Consider the following 18,697-nt stretch of genomic DNA (forward strand, 5'->3'; position numbering starts at 1 on the left):
CAGGGTTCTTGCCATATGGTGCTGCAGGGAAGGACGTCCAGTTCTAAGTAAATCGCGCCTTCCTCTATACTACGAAAACTAGTTTTACGTCATCGACTTTGAGCTGCTGTATTTATGAATGTCTTGAGACAAGAAGTTGCTCTTTCAGACAGATCTTGCAGCGTGACAAGAGTCTCAATTGACACAGCGTTGAAGATCAGAGACTCTCGCTCCGCCATGCCTGGTTCCTTGAGAACAACTTGCCTCTTCTCGCTTGTGGGGCTCATGGCTATACCCGGCTGCTGATTTGGGTTTATTCGTTCATTCATGCACAATTCATTTCCCCGATTTAAGACGTGTCAGAAGAAGTGCAGTCATTCCTCATACCAAATCAAGCAAGAACTGAAGAACACGATGGTCACGAGTTCGGGCTTCACTTCTGCCCCAGTCACTCGCGCTTTGCTCACGCTCCTTGTGTCCAGCTCGATCGGCGCATCAGTGCTCAGTATCAAGCACTACCTGCCTCTCAAGCCCGTTCCTCACCTGTGGCCATACCTACAGTTATGGCGAATCCTCTCGTTCCAGCTTGCCTATACTACCTCGACAGAGGTGTTGTTCTCGGCCGCTCTCATCTACCAATTACGAGTATTGGAAAGAATGTGGGGAAGCAGGAAGTTTGCCAGCTTCGTTGTTGCTAGCTACGGACTATGTATGGCTGGTATTGTAGGAACGGGGTTGCTTATGAAGTTGCTGAGCGCAGGCTGGTGGGGCTATATACCGTCCGGCATGACTGGCATTGTGGTAGCCCTAGTCGCAGTATGGAGAAATGAGATACCCAAGCTAGGTGGATTTAAGATCTTGCTGGATGATGATCCCGAGAAAGTACGTGCTGGTACAGCCAGAGGAATCGAGTTTACCGACAAGTGGACAGCATACTTGCTTACTGCCCAGCTTGCGTTGAGTCAATTTCCCTATGGCTTACTTCCTGCATCCGTGGGCTGGGTTGTTGGAAGTGCTTGGGCGGAAGAGTTGGTTCCGGGTGGTATAGTAAGATGGAGAGTACCTGCCTGGACTGTGGGAGAAGACAGCAGGGCCAAGAGGAGTGGTCAAAGACAATACGAAGGATTACGACGAAGATTGGAAGAAGAGAACCAAGATGGTATGAGAGAGGTCACTGAGGGTATGGCTAGAGGTGCACCAGGCCAAAATGATACACGAAGTTTTGTCGGCGGTCTAGGGAGATATTTCACCAGCAGCTGAATCACCGCAGCATTCTTGCCACGGATTGGTCTTCTACAGGATTTAGCAGCACTCTCTCCAGCCTTTATGTGTGTATTTCCTGGCCAGCCATTATTTTCACACTGATGTCGGCCACGTTATGATCATCGACACGATCAACAACTCGCCTTTAGGGTACCGCAAAGGCGGTGTTCAGACTGATGTCTAGCAGCAAGATCGACTTGCTCTCACGTATCTAAAATGGAGGCTGGCATATACTGCAACCGTACATTTCGATCAGGTCTATCACAGATTGCAGACATCAGGGCTTGCCAAACCCATAGTCCATGTGAATGGACAAAGTTGGTTCAGTGTCAAACTTCCAGCCTCAGCAGTCGAACCACCAACGCGTACATGTTTCCGGCCTCGTACGACGATTTTGGTCGTTCTTTCCCTTCATGGAACATCCGACATCCTTATATGGAATTTTTGGAAATGTCCCCTGGCTCAATCTCCCTAATGACGCAAATCACGACTTCCGTCCCCTGAACCGAACTGCAAAATACTGTTTCCGGAAGGTATGTTATCCTAAACCGTCATTTGAGCAGATTTCTCCTTTTTCCTCAGTACCACATTCCAATATTGAAAAATGGACACGGTTTTCGGAAGTTACTGCACAAATTTGGTATAGTGCAATCAATATATTCCACACTTCCCAAAAGCCAAACCGACTTTTATCCAACTATGCCTGCAGCCAGAGATAATGGGCGATGGAATGAGCACAGTTTTGCTGTTTGTGGAAAGTTGAAGTTCTGCTTTAAGGAAAATTGCAGTTAGGTATTGGTACCCTATCATTTTACCAGCGTACCGAGCTTTAGTTTGGAGCAACCGAACTTGCAAGCACGAATAGTCATGAGAAGAGAGTCTGGGTTTATATTCAAGAAGGAGACATGCTGGAAACTACAGTTGGTAGTAGAATTTATGGATTGTACTGGCAAGCTGCCGCTTTGCTTTCTAAAGTAGTAATGCCATTCTGCGGAAACTGTGAGCCTAAGAGCACTCATTTGTGGACGAAAAACAAATAAGCATGGTGCCAATGACGAGCTGAATTGTTTACAACGACCGGTGCTCGTGGATTCGATCACGGGCCCGTCCAAGACTTGTGCAGTGGTGCGAACGGGTTACCTTTTAACTTGCCAAGTCGTGATGTCGGGTTGTATGGTCTTCCATCACCAGCTTCTGGGTGCTGAGGTCTCTTCTTTTTCGCTGCCATCTTTGGAGGACCGTAACCTTGGTTGTTCTGACCACTTTCCGTATGCTTCGATTCAGCGTTGTTGACTTCGTGTTTATCGTCCTTGTCTGTGGCGTCTGCTATCACTTCATCTGCCCAATTTGCTGCATTGTCATTGAGCTTGGTTGGGGTAGTTGTAGTGCCTGAAGTTTTGTTGTTTGTCTCGGATGTCTTGGACTTCCGTGCGTTAGGCTGAGATCGGGATGTAGTCGCATGGTCCATTTCGCTGATGCTAAGAGGTCGCTTGCTCTCAATGACTACGCCAATGCTGTGCCTGGATGATGACTTCAGTGTTGATGGATCAGCTGCCGAAGTAGTCTTCGAAGATTGTCCGTGTTGTGGGATCCGTGGCTGTTGCCCAGTACGACCTTGCCTAAGTCGTGCTTCAATAATCTTGTCAACCTCCGCGCCTAGGGTAATTGGGAACTCCTTGCGAACAGGCACAAATCCATCTGAAGGTAGACGTTCTCTTGCTAGAAGTTCCGCGTCGACATTCTTCTTTCGTTTCTGCAATTGTCGCTTCTGCATGTCTTGCCATGTCTTATCGGCAATGTGCTTCGCTAGTCGTTGGTACACCTCATCAGGCCACTCGAGTCTCGGGACGATTGCTCGCACATCGTGCGGGTGGATGAAATTCGCCTCGAGATTCCGCAGGTGCGTATCTGCTTCATCAACAACCCAAGGAATACTGAGAACGAGCGCAGCTTGGCGGTCGAGATATGTTAATGTGTATCGGCTCTCTTTCTCTGCAAAAGGAAAGTGTACACGTCCCTGGCCCTTGCAGCAATCGACTGTCCATTTCAAAATTTTGCGGATCGCGTCAGGATCTCCTCCAACGACGTTGACGATTCGTGATTGTGGTTGGGAAATGGCTATGCCAGTCATATTGATGGCAGGATATTGGTTTTTGGTTAGTCCACTGAAGACAATACCAACTTGCTTCGGGTACTCGTCAGTGAGTACAATGTGCTCAGCGCCGGCTCAAGTTCTCCATTGAATGGTGAGTCTATCGTGCTTACTGTCCAACGTCTTCAGTGCAGAGGCTGACATTTGCAGAAAGGACGGGATGGCCATATTTGTAGATATATGCGAATTGAGGCTAGTAACGTTTTCGCACTGGACGAGAAACAGACAGAAATAATAATTTGGTAAGTTGCACACGTCTAGTGGTCGGGCATTTATACTGTAAAGAAGCTGCAAACGACCAGTGACAACCAACAGACGTGTCACACACAATATCACCAGCACGTTGGTGCTTCATCTCGTTTTCTTAATGATAAGTATGCAGCCGCAACTTCATTCGTTCACCATCCACAAAGCGAAAATCAAGATCACTGGTGGGAGGACCGCTATGATGATATCTGAGGCCATCAGCAAAGTGATATCAAGCAAACAAACTCGATTGCCGAAGGCTCCAAGCTGTTTGACAAACGTAGTTGCTGTCGAAGCGGTTGATGCCTCCATCGGGGTGCGTTCGTTTCAGGAACTGCCGTGTCTGCGTACCCTGCCCTCTTCTAAAGAGAGCGAAGGCGACAACAGGCCTTCAAGGTTGATGTGACTTTTCCAGTAATTGCTGCAAACCCTTGAACTTGACCGGCTTCGTCAAATACTGTGTCATACCAGCATCCATAGCCTCTTGTCGAACGTCTTCGTTGCCGACGCCTGTGATAGCTATGATGTTCGCGGATTTGGTGACATTCATTTCCTTCTCATATTCTCTGATTTTTCGCGTAGATTCCAATCCACCCATGATGGGCATTTGTAAATCCATAAGTACAAAGTCAAAAGGTCGCTCTGCTTCCTTGAATTTGTTAAAAGCATCAAGACCATTGACTGCCTCAGCATACGGAAGTTTGATTTTCTTCATGAACGTGACTAGCAACTTGAGGTTTATCGCGTTGTCATCTACAAGAAGTACCGATGGCGGCGTGCCTGCGTTTTCGTTAGTAGCGTCTTTGTGTGGCATTTCACCCATACCAGGCAACATTCCAGCTTTGATATCTCCAAAATCTGGGGGCTTAGGAGTCGGACTATCGAACTTCTTATCTGTGGGCACATTTACGTCCGACTTCCACTTGATTTCCTGGATAGCTGGGCGATGTCGATTGTCTTTCTCGTCGTAGATGACCAACGATTGCTGCCAATTGACCGCAGCAGCGCGCTGTTTGGGCTCATTCGACGACATCATATCTTTGCGCGAAGTACGTTGCGTTTCCTGCTTGCCCGAGGCCTCTATACGTTGCATGCATGACAGCAAAACTTTGGCAAGTTTTCGAGCTCCGACCGGCTGGCTGATGACCTCGATTATCCTGCCTAAGTTGACGAGCTGAGCAACTCCGGCTGAACGGAGAGCAGCTGCTTCGAAAGCATTGGTGCAAATGATGAGCAATGCCGCCTCCTGTCCACTTTTTCCACTTTCTCTACGCTCAGTATGGTGCTTCAATAGATACTCAATTGGGGGCGGTTCACAATAAATGAAGATGCTGGTGTCTGGCTGAGCATCCACCACTCGACTCTGGTACCACTTCATATTAAAATACTGCTCAACCGTGCGAGCCATACTCGCAGTAAGCTTCGAAAGCTGTCCAGTCGACTCATCGTCGATATAAGGATTGAGCATACATATTGATTTGCCGGAGGCAACCCTCGCAGCGTCACGCATAATATCCTCGTCCTCACACTGAATGTTCGTCGCGCGTGCCATAGGCAGAGAAAGAATGACGTTTGTGCCAACGTCTTTCTCACTTTCTACACGAATCTTGCCATTTAACGTGTGTACGATGGATGATGCAATAGAGAGACCAAGACCTGCGCCTGGTGCGAATGGATCCTCCTGCGAGAATGCTTTGAACAAGTGGTTCTCCATGAACTTCTGAGACATGCCAACGCCTGTGTCTTTCACACTGAGCTCAACATCAGCATGTGTATCCGTCACATTTTTCGCATCTAGCGTAATGTGAATATTGCCTTTGCTGCAATACTTGACTGCATTTCCTACCACGTTTAAGATGACACGTCGTAGCGCACCCGTGTTGCCTAACATACACCAGGACTGGGTCTTAAAGATGTCGAGTATGAAGAATACCTTGCCAGAAAACTTTGCGCTTCCAGCATGTATGGCCGCGTCGGCTGGAGAATCATCCACCCCAATATTGTGGACTCTGCTGATGGCGTCGTCCACTGGATCATGGCGATGAAGTCGTGATTTTCGGAAGGTTTGTCCAGCAAATACCGCTTCCACAACTTCTTCTAAAAGCAGACCGAAATCGAAGGCGGTCAGTTCGGAAGAGTGCTGATGAATACTGTCTCGGTGTCCGAGTTTCTTCCCAGTCGTTGCTCGGTTGAGATTGTTGATTTTTGCGTAATCGAGCAAATGGTCGATAGTGTCTAACAAAGTCTTCCCGCAGGTTTCAACGGATCCGAGCAAGCTCATCTGGTAAGCAGTGGTCATGGTATCTTCGAGGAATTCCAAAGAGCCCAGCATTCCATGGAGCGGCGACCTTAGATCGTGTGAAATTGACGCCAGCAGAGTTGACTTGGCTAAGCTGGTATTGAAGGCTTCGAGACTAGTAACCTCACTCATCATACAGGAGCCAAAAGTCTTCAGATATGGCATGGCGGACTCGAGGTCGCGCACGCTTGTTTTGGTCGACCATATGAAGGCAGCAGCGCACCACTGACCTTGAGTGGGGTTGAAGAGTGGCATGAAGATCAACCACTTTACGTCGGGCAGCTGATCCAGCAACTGTCGAGGAAGGTGCGTACGATAGAGGTGAGATCCTAAACGCGGCTTGCGAGTCAACCAATTCGGTCTTGCGGTGCTGCTAGTACCACTGCCAACGACGGTATCGTTCGATTCGAACACCATAGTAGGAAAGACTTGACCTTCGTCAACATAAAAATATTGGCCATAAGGATAGCGCATGAGACACGTTTTTAAATGTTTCTTCTTTATCAGACCTTCCTCGAGATTTAGATTGACACCATCAGCCATAGCAGTAGCAAGAGGAACTGCGTTCTTTTCTAGCTCGTCGGCAGATGGAGAATCAGGATCAGAACGAAGATCAGCGTCTGAAAAGGTTGGGGGTTCGTTGCTCGGAGGACGGGACAGAGCGCCATCGAGAGCGAAGATGCCAGCGGCAGCATCTAGGAAGATACAGCCTTGTGCGTCAAGAGCATCGCGCAGGCAGGTAGCTGCTCGGTCAAAGACTTGTGTGATATTGTAGGTTGAGGAGTCCATGCTGTCTTTCTGAGGTGTTTCTGTGTCCACGACGTGTTTAGCAGCGACGACTTCAGGTTCGGACTGTGATCCTTCAGGCGTTTTGTCTGCATTTGAAGTGGTATGGTCCGACGGCGATTCGCCTGAGTCATCTTCTTGGCTTTCCTCATCTTCTTCTTCTTTGTCCTCGGTCTGATCATCCTGAGCATCGGTTGCTTGAAGGTCGTCAGCGTGGTCGTTAGCTTCGCTGTCCAGAAGCCCTTGAAGAGGATTTTCTATGTCGTGCTTCAACGTGGTCAGGCCTTCAATGAACTTGTGCATGCTCTTGACGAAGACTTCGTCTCTCTCGTTGTCGATGGTATTCTTGACACGTTCCAAGTGATTGGTTATGATCTGGGCCACCTCTTGCATGAACAGGACGTCGTCTAGGGAGAGACCTTGGGGGTGCGCGACATCGTCCGAGACGCCATAAACGCCTATCCTATAACCTTGTTTTGTAACGATAGGTACACCAGCATAGAATCGAACACCAGGCTCTGAGAGGACATAGGGTCGGTTGTTGAAGCGTTCATCTTTCGTAACGTCGGGAACGACCATAGCCTCGAAAGTTTGTTCTTGGCCATCAGCATTCTTGACGGTATAGCTGGAGCCAAAGACGTGCTCGTCCATGGCATCTTTACGTGGTACAGACGCCTGACCGAACCACATGTGATCTCCGGGCGCATGTCTTTCCCGGTCGACGAGAGAGAGCGACTTTGTGGCCTCGGCCAGGATCATCTGAGTGTCGGCGCTGATAAGGGAGACCATAGCACGCTTGGCCTGAAGACGCAGAGCGGCCAGCTGGGCCAGGGCAGTAAGAGTCCTGTCATCGGAGCAGCGGACTGACGAACGTGGTTCATGTTGGTCGTTGATAGGGACTGTGCGCAAGGCAGTCGAGTCTTGGAGCCATGGCTGATAGTATTTCTGTAATTCACGGGCCCTGGCATAATCTGCATTAGCAGGACCCTCGTCCTCCTCGTCGAGGCCGTTCATGGGAGTTTGTGAAGTGACATAGGGACAAGGTGTCGCGGGATGTTTGACATGCTTCGAGTACGAGTCTAAAGGATGTGTATATCCGGGGGAGCCTTTTTCCAGAAGTGCTGGTGGTGGATTCACGCACCGACTCGGAGCAGAAAGCGCAGGACCCAGTGATCTGAGGCTAGAACGCCTGGACAAGGATGAGCTTACCTAAGGCTCATCAAGTGTCAGGGTCATGCAAGATCGACCCGTAGGCGTAGAATTGGTGCTCGATGTTGTGCGATAATATTTGCAAAGTCTCGCGAGCGAAATCCCGGATTCAAATCACGCGCGTCTTGGGCTCGAAACAGAACGAACTCAATCTCTGGAGTAACACGCTGAGGAACAGCTGGCGATAGACTGTCGATCTAGCCTTTGCACCCATCCAGACCCTTCTCGGCCGAGCCTGTTGTTTCAAGGCTTGGCGAACTCACGGCAATCGACTTCCGAACTGAACGCCCGGCTGCTTACTAGTCCAGTTATTAGTGGATCCTTTCGGTCGTCGACAGCACAGCTCGTGTGCAGCAGCAATGTGCACTGTTTCTGATGATCGCATAAACTCACGACCCTCGATGACTTGCTTACAACGCGGTCAAAAAACGCGTTTAGCGAAGAACAAGTGAAGAGCTTGTAGCCATGTCCCAACGAGGACTATTACTCGGAAGCCGATCTCGATTCCTGCCATATGCCGATAGGCGATGTATATCGACCTCGACTTCATACCGTAGTCTTGACGCTATCGTCCCAAGAAGTACAGAAAGATGGTCGCACATGCCCTCAGCTGCTACTATCTCAGACGAGGAGATCAGCAGACTTGCCAGTCTGCCACGAAAGCCCTTGACCCTGGCAGATCTGGTCGGACATGGCAAACCTCCTCTCTCGAATGATGCTCTGCTCTCTTCTGCAAACTTCACTCTGTCTCTACTTCCTGCTCGTCTAGCTCACCGTATTCAGAAATTGCGAAACCTGCCTTTTATTGTCGTTGCCAACCCCAACATCAATCGAATCTACAACAATTACCTCCATTCCCTGTCTATCCTCGAGCCCTTTTATCAAAGCAAAATCGTTTCTATGGAAGAAGAAGTAAGGTTCACCGAGGCCATGGCTGAGTTGGTGCAGACTCATACCAATACCATACCTATCCTGGCACAAGGCTTTCTCGAATGCAGGAAATATATTACTCCAGCAGACATTACAAGATTTCTCGATCAGCATCTAAGAGCTCGCATAGGCACAAGGTTGATCGCCGAGCAACATCTTGCTCTGCATATGGCTTCCGCGCCTGAAACAGCTGAACACGAGTTGGACATGCACAATATTGGTGTTATTGATACTTCTCTTCAGCCAGCAAAAATCATACGTTCCTGCGAAGCTTTTGTCGGTGACATATGTGAGCTGAAATATGGTGTCAGGCCTCGTATAGACATGAATGGCTCAGTTAAAGCTATGTTTGCCCACATTCCGGTCCATCTGGAATACATCCTGACTGAGCTCATCAAGAATGCATTTAGGGCCACCATCGAGTCTGGAAATGAGACACATCCTATTGAAGTAACCTTCGCAGCCGCTCCAGACGTACCCCTCTCTAAACTGGATGCCCTCAAAAGGCTGTCCGTGACCGATGAAAGTGTCCTCGACTTCTCGCAGGAAGGATTGATTGAATACTGCTCTTCTTCAGAAGGCCTAGGAGGTCCACTCAATTCTTCTGCGCCAAGCATTACCATTAGGATTCGAGATAGAGGTGGTGGCATACCTCCCGAGGTGCTGCCCAACATCTGGTCTTACAGTTTTACCACGTTCAATGCCGAGCAGGCTACGAACGCAAACTCAGCCAGCGATGGTCTTCAGGCCATCACGAACGGCGGCAATCCTAGTAGCATTGCTGGTCTGGGTTATGGTCTTCCACTTAGTCGTGCCTATGCTGAATATTTTGGTGGCAGCATAGCTGTTCAGAGTATGTATGGTTGGGGCACTGATGTCTATTTGAGCTTGCAGGGAATCGCCAAGGTCGTCTGAGACTCGTAATAGCCTGGCTTTCGCTCGAGCACCCATCACTTTGTGTTTCGATACATCTGTCAGAGTAAGGTTAAAAAGATTAAGAGGTCGCTATTCTCAACGATTGCCTACACTCGAGCCTTTCGCTGCCGAATGCGCCCCACACACTACTTGTCAGCGATTTGGTCTAGTCAGCCAAAATAGCAGAGTAGTCTTACCTCCAGCTCCTATCGAAAGTAATTCTTCGTCGAGGCCACTCTTAGGTAATGTAAATCGTCTGCACTAGCGGTCGATGACCTTGCTAACACGGACCTGATTGGCTTCGGTCAAAGGAAGACAAAGCAAAAAAGCAAAAAGAAATTTCGACTTGAACCTTCTGAGTTCGATGATGAATACCTAATTTCAAGTCTGCCCGACCCACACACATACTACGTCAGCTAAGGGCACTCTCAGATTCGCACAATGACAGAGACCTTTGGTGGACTATAAATTTCGCGGGACTAGGTAATGGAGTGTGGGAGCTTCGTGAATTACTCACCGAGAATGTCTTTTCCTCCTAACCAACTAGGCCAAAGTGGTCGAATTGGTGAATTGACGTTCGTGTTGATTGTGGGAGATAAATTGAGAGCATCACTATATATGGAAAGTGGTGCATTGCCGTAGTGAAGGTTGGGAGTGATAGTTGCCCCACTTCGGCGAGGCGCGTCACTAAGAGCTGGCTCAACTACTATACAGTGCACCTAGGTGTTTAAGAACCGATCACTGAGGATAAATGTCTACATACAACTGGTCGACAACATTCGATCATATTGTTAGACCACACGCAGGAGAAAGCTGTTTGTTTTGAGCTACAAATTCAGATACCTCTGTAACGATGATAATCACGAGAACACGGGCACAATCTTCCTCGAAGCTCTATCAGCCAACCTCTCCTGCATCACAATCCCATACATTTCCCGAGCCCATCGACAGCATATCTTCCTCGTATGTTTGGGATCCACTATCTCTTCCACATTGAAAACGTTCGCCGTGCGCACAGGATTCATCAACCTTACATACATCTCATCAAGCTCTTTATACCTCTTCTTGAACGCTTCCTCACCACTTCCAGGTTTCGCTTTCTCTGCCTGCTCCCGGATTGTCTTGAGCTCATGTCGATGACCGACTTCGATGCCTCCATCAAGTGGTAGTGAGCCCCAATTTGCAGATGGCCATGAGACTCTCATCCATGGCTCGCGGCTATCGAGCATAATACCGCCTGCAACGCCGTATGCTCGACGTGTCAGTACAGTGAAGATTGGTGTGGTCGAAGTATAGTATGCTTTTCCAAGCTCGACACCCCATTTCATGACACCTGTACGTTCGGCCACAGTCCCAATCGCGTAGCCGGCTGGAATTCTATCAGCAAAGTTCACTTGGGTGGGTAAGGGAGATACTCACGGACATCCACAAACTGCACGATAGGCAGATTGAACACATCTGCAAACTTGATCATCTTCAGCAGCTTCTGACTTCCAGCAGCATCAAGTGCACCACCATTGACCTCACAGTTGTTCGACAGTATTGCAACTGGCCGTCCTCCAAGCCTCGCAAGCCCAACAATACCTGTTCGACCCCACAAGCGGCCGATCTCAAACCAGCTAGTCTTATCAACAACCGACTCAATGATTGTGTAAGGATTGTACATCCTATTCTTCTTCCTCGGTATGATACTTCTCAAGCTCTCGTCCTCCCTGTTCACATCATCACCACTCCAACCTTGTGGTAAACACGGCGGCGCCTGCAACGCACCAGAATCAGGTAAATATCCCAACACCGTCCTCATCTGCTGATAGCACTCCCTCTCATCCTTAGCCATATTGTCAATCGTGCCATTACAGCAATGCACCCACGGCCCGCCTAGATCCTGAAAACTCAAATCCTCCTCAAACGTAGCGCCCTCTACCACTTTTGGCCCCGCATTGAACAAACTCCCAATATCAGCCGCCATAACACTAAAGTGCGTGCTCACAACCCGTGCAGCACCAAGTCCAATCGCCGGTCCAACCACCGCACCTAAATTCGGTATCCCCTCATTCAACTGCTTCGTCACAGTATTTAGCAGCGTCACATGGGGCAAATAGCTGAACCCTGTCTTCGCAATAGTCGTTACACTCCCACCACCACTCGACCCATCCACAAGCTTGACAACAGGAACCTTCAGCCGTAACGCCAACTTCTCACCATACAGCGTCTTCAACCCATTATGTCCATCCGCATGCCCGCCACGGATACTAAAATCGTCAGAAGTCAAGTACACCTGTCTCGTGACTTTTTCCGTACCAGTTTGTAGGCACGTCACCTGCCCGAAGCCCTGCGGGTTGTTACTCGGGGTGAAATCCTCCACCTTTTCAGTCAGAGGATTTTCCGGGTCGATACTCCACGTCGTCGTGCCGGTCACTGAACCGAGTTCTCGAAAGGTGCCGGGGTTGAGTATAGTGTCAATTCTGTCTCTGGATGTCATCTTGCCAGCTGCTTTTTGTCGTGTATACCCTCTGTGGTCGGCTGGTGGGTTTCGTGCATGGTTCTGCATGGTCGAGATGTGGCCCATGATGTCGGAGTAGTCGGCTGGAAGGGATGATTGGTGGTCTTGGGCTTTTTTCTTGCGTTGTCTGCGTGGTGCGGAGGTGTTTGCTTGTGTAGCTTCTGGCTGCTGAATGTCGGCTTCGGAGGGTGCTGGAGCGATTTGTTGGTTGAGCTGAGTTAGTCTTTCTGAGGCTTTGTTGTGGTTAACGCGAGGCTGTGAGCCGTAGTCTGCGTCGTCGCCACCTACTACCTGACTTTCGAAAGAGGGTAGTTTAGGCTGGTTGTAGACTGGGTCTTCGGTGACTTCACCTTTTCCGTCTTGATATCTGTGGAGAGGTGTTTGCTGCGATGAGCTTGGAGAGTAGTCGGAGTCGTCTCCTGCTGGTGGCATACGTGTTGGCTGGTTGTAGGTCGGGTCGTCTGCTACTGAACTTAGCTCGGATTTGGGCTTGGGCTGGTTGTATACCGGGTCGTCGGCTACAGGTCGTGAAGTTTCGCCTGAAGACTCGGGCTTAGGTTGATTATAGACTGGATCGTCTGCTATAGGCTGTGGGTCGTCGTCGTTCGAGGATTTGGGTTTTGGCTGATTGTAGACTGGGTCGTCCGCGACCGGTCGTGGTTCTTTAGTCGCAACTCTTGTAGCAGATTGATCATGTACCATCGCGTCTACCTTCGGCTTCGAGCTAGAATCAGGTTTAGGCTGGTTGTAAACAGGATCATCTGCCACTGGTCGTGGTTCCTCGCCGGAAGAGTCGGGCTTTGGCTGGTTGTAGGTCGGATCATCAGCTATACCAGAATCCTTCTCCGATCTGGTTGGGTTACTTGATTGATCATCTGGTTTTGGTTGTGGTTCTGACGCTGGCTTTGGCTGATTGTAAACTGGATCGTCAGCTGTGGTTTGTGGTTGATCACTTGAAATCTTCGTCTTAGGTTGGTTGTAAACAGGATCATCCTCTATTTTGGCCATGATGGACGGGGTACAATGGTGCTGTAGACAGTGAAGGTCAAAGTGTCAAGGCTGTCAGTGCTGCTAGGGGTATTGTCTACCACGACCTCAATAGTATTGGTGCGTGTCGTAATGCTTAGCCGTCCACGTAGCTCTTGGTGACGAAGACGTTAGCAGCTTCACTCCGTTTTAACGCTAAGTTGCTTTTTAAGTCTGTCGTGCTTCTTGCCACAAGCGTTGTGATGGTCTTGGGATATCAACAATACCACAAGTGTGCAGCTTCTGACTGCCAAAACATTAAGCAGAGCAAGATGGTGACCCGGTTGTCGTCGATGATCGAAGTGAACGCTTGTACTTTTGCCTCGGCACGATTACGCTCGATCCGGAGCAAAAATCCGGGGTTTGTGGAGGACCTCGGGGCTGCCTCCTCCAATATGGGAGAATCACAGCAATGTCTGTATCCTTTGACGAAGACCGAAATGTTACTGTCAATGTCGTCTTTTGTCAGGCGATGCAACATCAACTAACGCGTCGTGGTAAAGCTGACTGATTTTCCGTAAAGCATTCGCAGCGGAATTACATTTGCTTTTTCGAATGCTCATTCTAGGCTACATCATAGAGATAGAGCAGCCAGAAAGAGCGCTCTCGGATCGAAAGATTACATCCAGACCATAACACAAGCATTGACGACAGCATGCCCCCACAACAGCGACCTATAAAGCGTTTACTGGTCGTCAACAGAGGCGAAATAGTTATACGCATTCTCCAAGCTTGTCACGAACTCCCGTCACCACCGACCACATTTGCGCTCTATACAGAGACAGACTCGACGCATATAACACTTGGACGACCTGATCATGCCATCAAGATCTTGTCGCCAGCAGTATACACCGACATCAACAACATCATCAAGATAGCCAAGGAGAATCAGATCGATGCCATCCATCCAGGATATGGTTTCTTGTCGGAGAGTGCTGAGTTCAGCCAGCGTATGTGGAACGAAGCTAATGTGTTGGTTGTTGGGCCCGGTTGGGAAGTCCTAGAACGGACTGGCGACAAGCTGAAAGCGAAAGCTCTAGCTGAGGAATGTGGCGTTCCTGTATTGGATGCCATGAAGCAGCCGACAAACAAAGTCAAAGAGGTTGAAGCCTTTGCCGAACGTATTGGGTACCCAATCATGATCAAAGCTGTCGATGGTGGTGGAGGTAGAGGTATCAGACTGGTGGAACACAAACAGAGCCTGCAAAATGCTGTCGACAGATGCATCAGTGAATCTCCAAGTAGAACGGTCTTCGCGGAACAGGCAGCAATCAAAGGATTCAAGCATATCGAAGTTCAGATTCTAGGTGACGGTGGAGGAGGCGTCAAGCATCTTTGGGAACGAGATTGTTCTGTCCAAAGAAGATTTCAAAAAATAGTCGAAGTTGCACCCACCCCGGTTAGCGATCGAAGGACTGTCGCGCAGGTCGTTGAGAGTGCCATGTCTATGGCTAGCAAGCTGCAGTACCTTGGACTAGGTACGTTTGAGTACCTGGTCAACGTCGGTACCGGAGAGTTCTTCTTTCTCGAAATCAATCCTAGAGTACAGGTTGAACATACTATTTCGGAATGCATACGTGGGATAGACTTGGTTAGAGAACAGCTTCTCATTGCACAAGGACAAACGAAGATGGACAATCAACGCCTCGGGGATATCTCGCAAGCTGGAGAACATCCGGGAGCGGCCTCAATCCAATTGAGATTATGCGCAGAAGATCCTAGCTCAAACTTTGCACTCAGTATTGGCAAAGTCGCCGACATAGTGATTCCGAGCGGCAACGGTGTTCGAGTGGACAGCCACTTATCGAAAGGCGGCTCGATAGGTTCCGATTATGACAACATGATGGCCAAGATCATCGTGACAGCCTCAACTTGGGAACAAACACTAGCCAAAGCGCAGAGAGCCTTAGCAGAAACGCGCGTGAATGGAGTCAAGACGAACCTAGATCTACTACGTGCCATTGTAGCAGACAAGACGTTCCGCGACGGCAATGCAGACACCACATGGCTCGAGAACAATATGCCGTCTCTTATTGCGCGAAGTCAACAAATAGGCAGCAGGATTGAATCAGCTAGCGCAAGTCTCCCTGCCCTGCCCACTTCTGCAGTGCAAGCACAAGGTATCGCAACTTCTGGTGTCTCTTTCCGAAAAGGTGATGCCTGGACATTACATCTCGAGGGTGATAACAGCTCAAAGGAAGCGCACCACCTCAGTATAGATCGGCTGGTTCGCAATGACTTCCCTGAGGCAATGGTTGCGGATATATCGTTCACAGCACCTGGAGAAAAGCCGCTTGTTTTCAAAGCAACAATTGCGAGCACCACTTCATCGGCAGGCGCAACTGCCTCGACTCACAAACGAGGCGACAGCAACAACAAAGACCACGTAATCGTTCCTATGAGTGGTAAGCTGATAGAAGTACTTGTAGGTGAGGGGGATGAGGTCAAGGAAAACGATATCATCGCTTTTGTGAAGCAGATGAAGATGGAGCTTGAGGTCCGTAGTCCTCGTTCAGGTATTGTTGATTGGGTAATAGAGCTTGAGAACGAAGACGGCGATGATGTTGCTGAAGGGGTCCTTTTGGTACAGCTCAAGGCATCTAAGCCGGCACTGCAGAGCAAGTTATAGATAGGTATAGATCTTGCTCAATCAATACTCTGCACTCCTTGCAGATGGCCGACAGTAAGACGTGCCTGAGCAAGCATTTGAGGAGTGACTCCAAAGCGCCTGCCTCGAATTGCGAAGTGCTTCACTGAAAGTCGCAATGAATAGCCGTTTGCTTGCGGTGCCAGGATCTGCAGAAGGCTAGAAGTGCCGGTGGGACAGCCTCTGCATATCTGATTCGTAGATCACAATCGATCATTCAACGATCGTTGGATCGCGTGCAACAAAACCTATACTTGACCTGCATTATGTGTCACCTAGCCGTGAACACACAAGGGACGTGATTTGTCGCAGTGGCGAAGCTGATCGAGATCGAACGAAGGAAGTCACAAAAGGACACTGAATTTCGCGGGACCAGGGGATGGAGTGTGGGAGCTTCGCGAATCGTGTTGTCAATCCTGGTTGAGCTCAAGTCATTGCATAGAGAATCCATTCTTGATACTCTTTTCCCAGAAGCAGTGTAGATGACGCGTGTAGTTTCTGTTGGGTCACGTACGCGTGACGCCATTAATCCATATAAATGTTATCGAGGGAAGGTGCGAAGGTGTCGTGGTCGGAAGAAGGTGCAGCAGTCATTTCGTCGTGCAACCACTTGTTTTTTTTTGCTTCTTTTCTTCCTTTTCAGTAAGCGCCAGCCAACAGCCAACAGCCAACAGCCAACAGCCAACAGCCCACAGCCCACAGCCCACAGCCAACAGCCAACAGCCCACAGCCAACAGCCAACAGCCAACAGCCCACAGCCAACAGCCAACAGCCAACAGTAAGTAGTGCACCTACACCACGTCTTCGTTAAGGAGCTGACAATGTGTAGAACTAGCAACATGGCAAGTGAGTATCCTCATGCAATACCGTCTTGCCCATATCTTTTGTATTCTGCAACACATCGAACAACTGCACGAGAGGAGCAACTCTGGTCCCGTTACACATCACAATGTCAGCAGTTTTGCGTGTTCTGCATCTCCAAGCTCCTTGACACCATCTCCTATTGCTCTGATGGTCAAGAGACATTCATTATATGAGTCCGGCTCTTCAGTCCGGATGATTACACCATGCAACAACATCTTCGCTCTCTCTGTGCAACAGGAATAAGCTCAGAAGTCGTATGGTCAGCGAAAGTCACATAATCCTGCTCAATTGCGTCTCGGTGTCCATGTCGAAATTGTGCCATGAAATCTCGGACAGGCAGCTTTCGATAACTTTGCCGTCGTCCCGTGCGATCGATATCTGCTTGCTAATTCAGTGACGCTCTGCAGCAGACGCTGCTGTCACCGAGTATGTGCTGACATACACCTTAGGAAGAGACTGCAACAACTGTGGCCAGCGAGGTCACTTCTGGCGGGCTTGTCCTTGTAAGTGCCTCCTCATGATCACCTACAACACACATTCGCATTGCCCTTTCAAACACAATCACATCCTGTGCCGGCATGGATGGCATGTTTTCCTACTACTACAACAGCTCTATACGCACATCGATATCGTCGTAAATGGTACTAACAAGCCTATAGTCCCGCCTCGGCACCAGCCAGGCCCCCGCTCGCAGCCGCGGCATGCCGCCACTGGCCGCCATGCCGTGGCCAACCTAGCCAATAGCCGCTCAGCAGCAGCCGCCAGGACAGCTAACACGGTAGCCAATATGGCTCCCGAAGAGATTGCTCGGGGGTTTGGTGTTGCCGGTGCTTTGATTGAGGTAGGTTTACTCATGTTCCTATGCCTATACAATATGGTCCAGAAATACACTCGTGCTACGAGAAACATCTGATGCAGGACTAAGGCAGATCATCTATACATCGCTGGTTGAACCTTTACCTACTTAGCACCAATTTCATCTACTCATCATTCATGTCCCAGGACATGTTATCACATGGATGTTCATGCTGATATGTTATAGCGAGCCTTGAACAACGGGGCTGCTTTTGCGGCTGGTGCTGCTGCGGCAGCCACTAGCCAGCCACCAGCCCGCCGCCGCCGCCACACAGCCCGCTACCGCCAGCAACCAGCCAACCAGCACCAGCTAGCAGCCAACAACCAGCAGCCAGTAGCCAACAACCAGCTACCAGCAGCCGAATACCAACAGCCAGCCCTTGGCTACCAGCCAGTCGCTCGAGTAAGTCATCCTGATCGAACGTTTCGTAGCTACTATAGCTGTAAAGCTATCTACGAGAGCTCGTCTGTATCTAGTACTATCTCTAACCTTAATAGGCCGCCACCATAGCCAGCAGCAATGTCTTTATGGCCGACGTATGTGCATCAATCCTGAATTTCAGAATGGTCATGTTACTAACGATATTGTATAGTTCGACCATACCGTGGCAGTCGAGGGCGCCGCCACTACTGCGGCTTGGGCTGCTGAGCAGCAGCAGCTTGCCGCTAGCCAGCTACTAGCCGCCATCCAGCCTCCAGCCACTAGCCAACCAGCCAACCAGCAGCCAACAGCTGACCAGCCAGCCAGCCAGCCAGCCAGCCAGCAGCCAGCAGCCAACCAGCAGCAGCTAGATAGCCATCAGCCAGCAGCCCCAGCCATAGCCAACAGCCAGCAGCTAGCCAATGAGCCCAATGAGTGGGCTGAAGAAGGTATTAGTTAGTTATTCATTGTTATCACATAGATATTAATAAATATCTATTGCTATACTCATCTTCGACATAATTGTAATAGTAACCAGCTTAACTACGTACTACCTGACTGCTTTCTAATACATTGTATGTCGCACACAGACTGCTTCTGTA

The 18,697-nt window shown here is 49.5% G+C and overlaps 7 protein-coding genes across 7 annotated transcripts; 4 read left to right on the forward strand and 3 right to left on the reverse strand.

Moving 5' to 3' along the window:
• Positions 1-393: 393 nt before the first annotated feature.
• LTR64_000318 (uncharacterized protein) lies at positions 394-1,239 on the forward strand (the record flags this gene model as incomplete). Its single annotated transcript, XM_064894703.1, has 2 exons — positions 394-688; positions 740-1,239. 2 exons carry the CDS (start codon positions 394-396, stop codon positions 1,237-1,239), a joined length of 795 nt encoding a protein of 264 aa, XP_064757390.1.
• Positions 1,240-2,338: 1,099 nt separating this feature from the next.
• LTR64_000319 (uncharacterized protein) lies at positions 2,339-3,562 on the reverse strand (the record flags this gene model as incomplete). Its single annotated transcript, XM_064894704.1, has 2 exons — positions 2,339-3,360; positions 3,508-3,562. The coding sequence occupies 2 exons, from the start codon at positions 3,560-3,562 to the stop codon at positions 2,339-2,341; spliced, it is 1,077 nt and encodes a 358-aa protein (XP_064757391.1).
• A 469-nt stretch (positions 3,563-4,031) lies between these two features.
• Positions 4,032-7,739, reverse strand: LTR64_000320 (uncharacterized protein; the record flags this gene model as incomplete). The annotated part of the gene is made up of 1 exon (XM_064894705.1): positions 4,032-7,739. One exon carries the CDS (start codon positions 7,737-7,739, stop codon positions 4,032-4,034), a length of 3,708 nt encoding a protein of 1,235 aa, XP_064757392.1.
• Positions 7,740-8,534: 795 nt separating this feature from the next.
• On the forward strand, positions 8,535-9,779 carry LTR64_000321 (uncharacterized protein; the record flags this gene model as incomplete). Its single annotated transcript, XM_064894706.1, has 1 exon — positions 8,535-9,779. The coding sequence occupies one exon, from the start codon at positions 8,535-8,537 to the stop codon at positions 9,777-9,779; it is 1,245 nt and encodes a 414-aa protein (XP_064757393.1).
• An 860-nt stretch (positions 9,780-10,639) lies between these two features.
• Positions 10,640-13,290, reverse strand: LTR64_000322 (uncharacterized protein; the record flags this gene model as incomplete). Its single annotated transcript, XM_064894707.1, has 2 exons — positions 10,640-11,148; positions 11,199-13,290. The coding sequence occupies 2 exons, from the start codon at positions 13,288-13,290 to the stop codon at positions 10,640-10,642; spliced, it is 2,601 nt and encodes an 866-aa protein (XP_064757394.1).
• A 673-nt stretch (positions 13,291-13,963) lies between these two features.
• LTR64_000323 (uncharacterized protein) lies at positions 13,964-15,937 on the forward strand (the record flags this gene model as incomplete). The annotated part of the gene is made up of 1 exon (XM_064894708.1): positions 13,964-15,937. One exon carries the CDS (start codon positions 13,964-13,966, stop codon positions 15,935-15,937), a length of 1,974 nt encoding a protein of 657 aa, XP_064757395.1.
• Positions 15,938-17,606: 1,669 nt separating this feature from the next.
• LTR64_000324 (uncharacterized protein) lies at positions 17,607-18,555 on the forward strand (the record flags this gene model as incomplete). Its single annotated transcript, XM_064894709.1, has 4 exons — positions 17,607-17,660; positions 17,862-18,077; positions 18,173-18,211; positions 18,268-18,555. The coding sequence occupies 4 exons, from the start codon at positions 17,607-17,609 to the stop codon at positions 18,553-18,555; spliced, it is 597 nt and encodes a 198-aa protein (XP_064757396.1).
• Positions 18,556-18,697: the final 142 nt, after the last annotated feature.

Source organism: Lithohypha guttulata, assembly GCF_036872675.1.
Source record: "Lithohypha guttulata strain CCFEE 5908 chromosome Unknown scaffold_1, whole genome shotgun sequence".
NCBI lineage: Eukaryota > Fungi > Ascomycota > Eurotiomycetes > Chaetothyriales > Trichomeriaceae > Lithohypha > Lithohypha guttulata.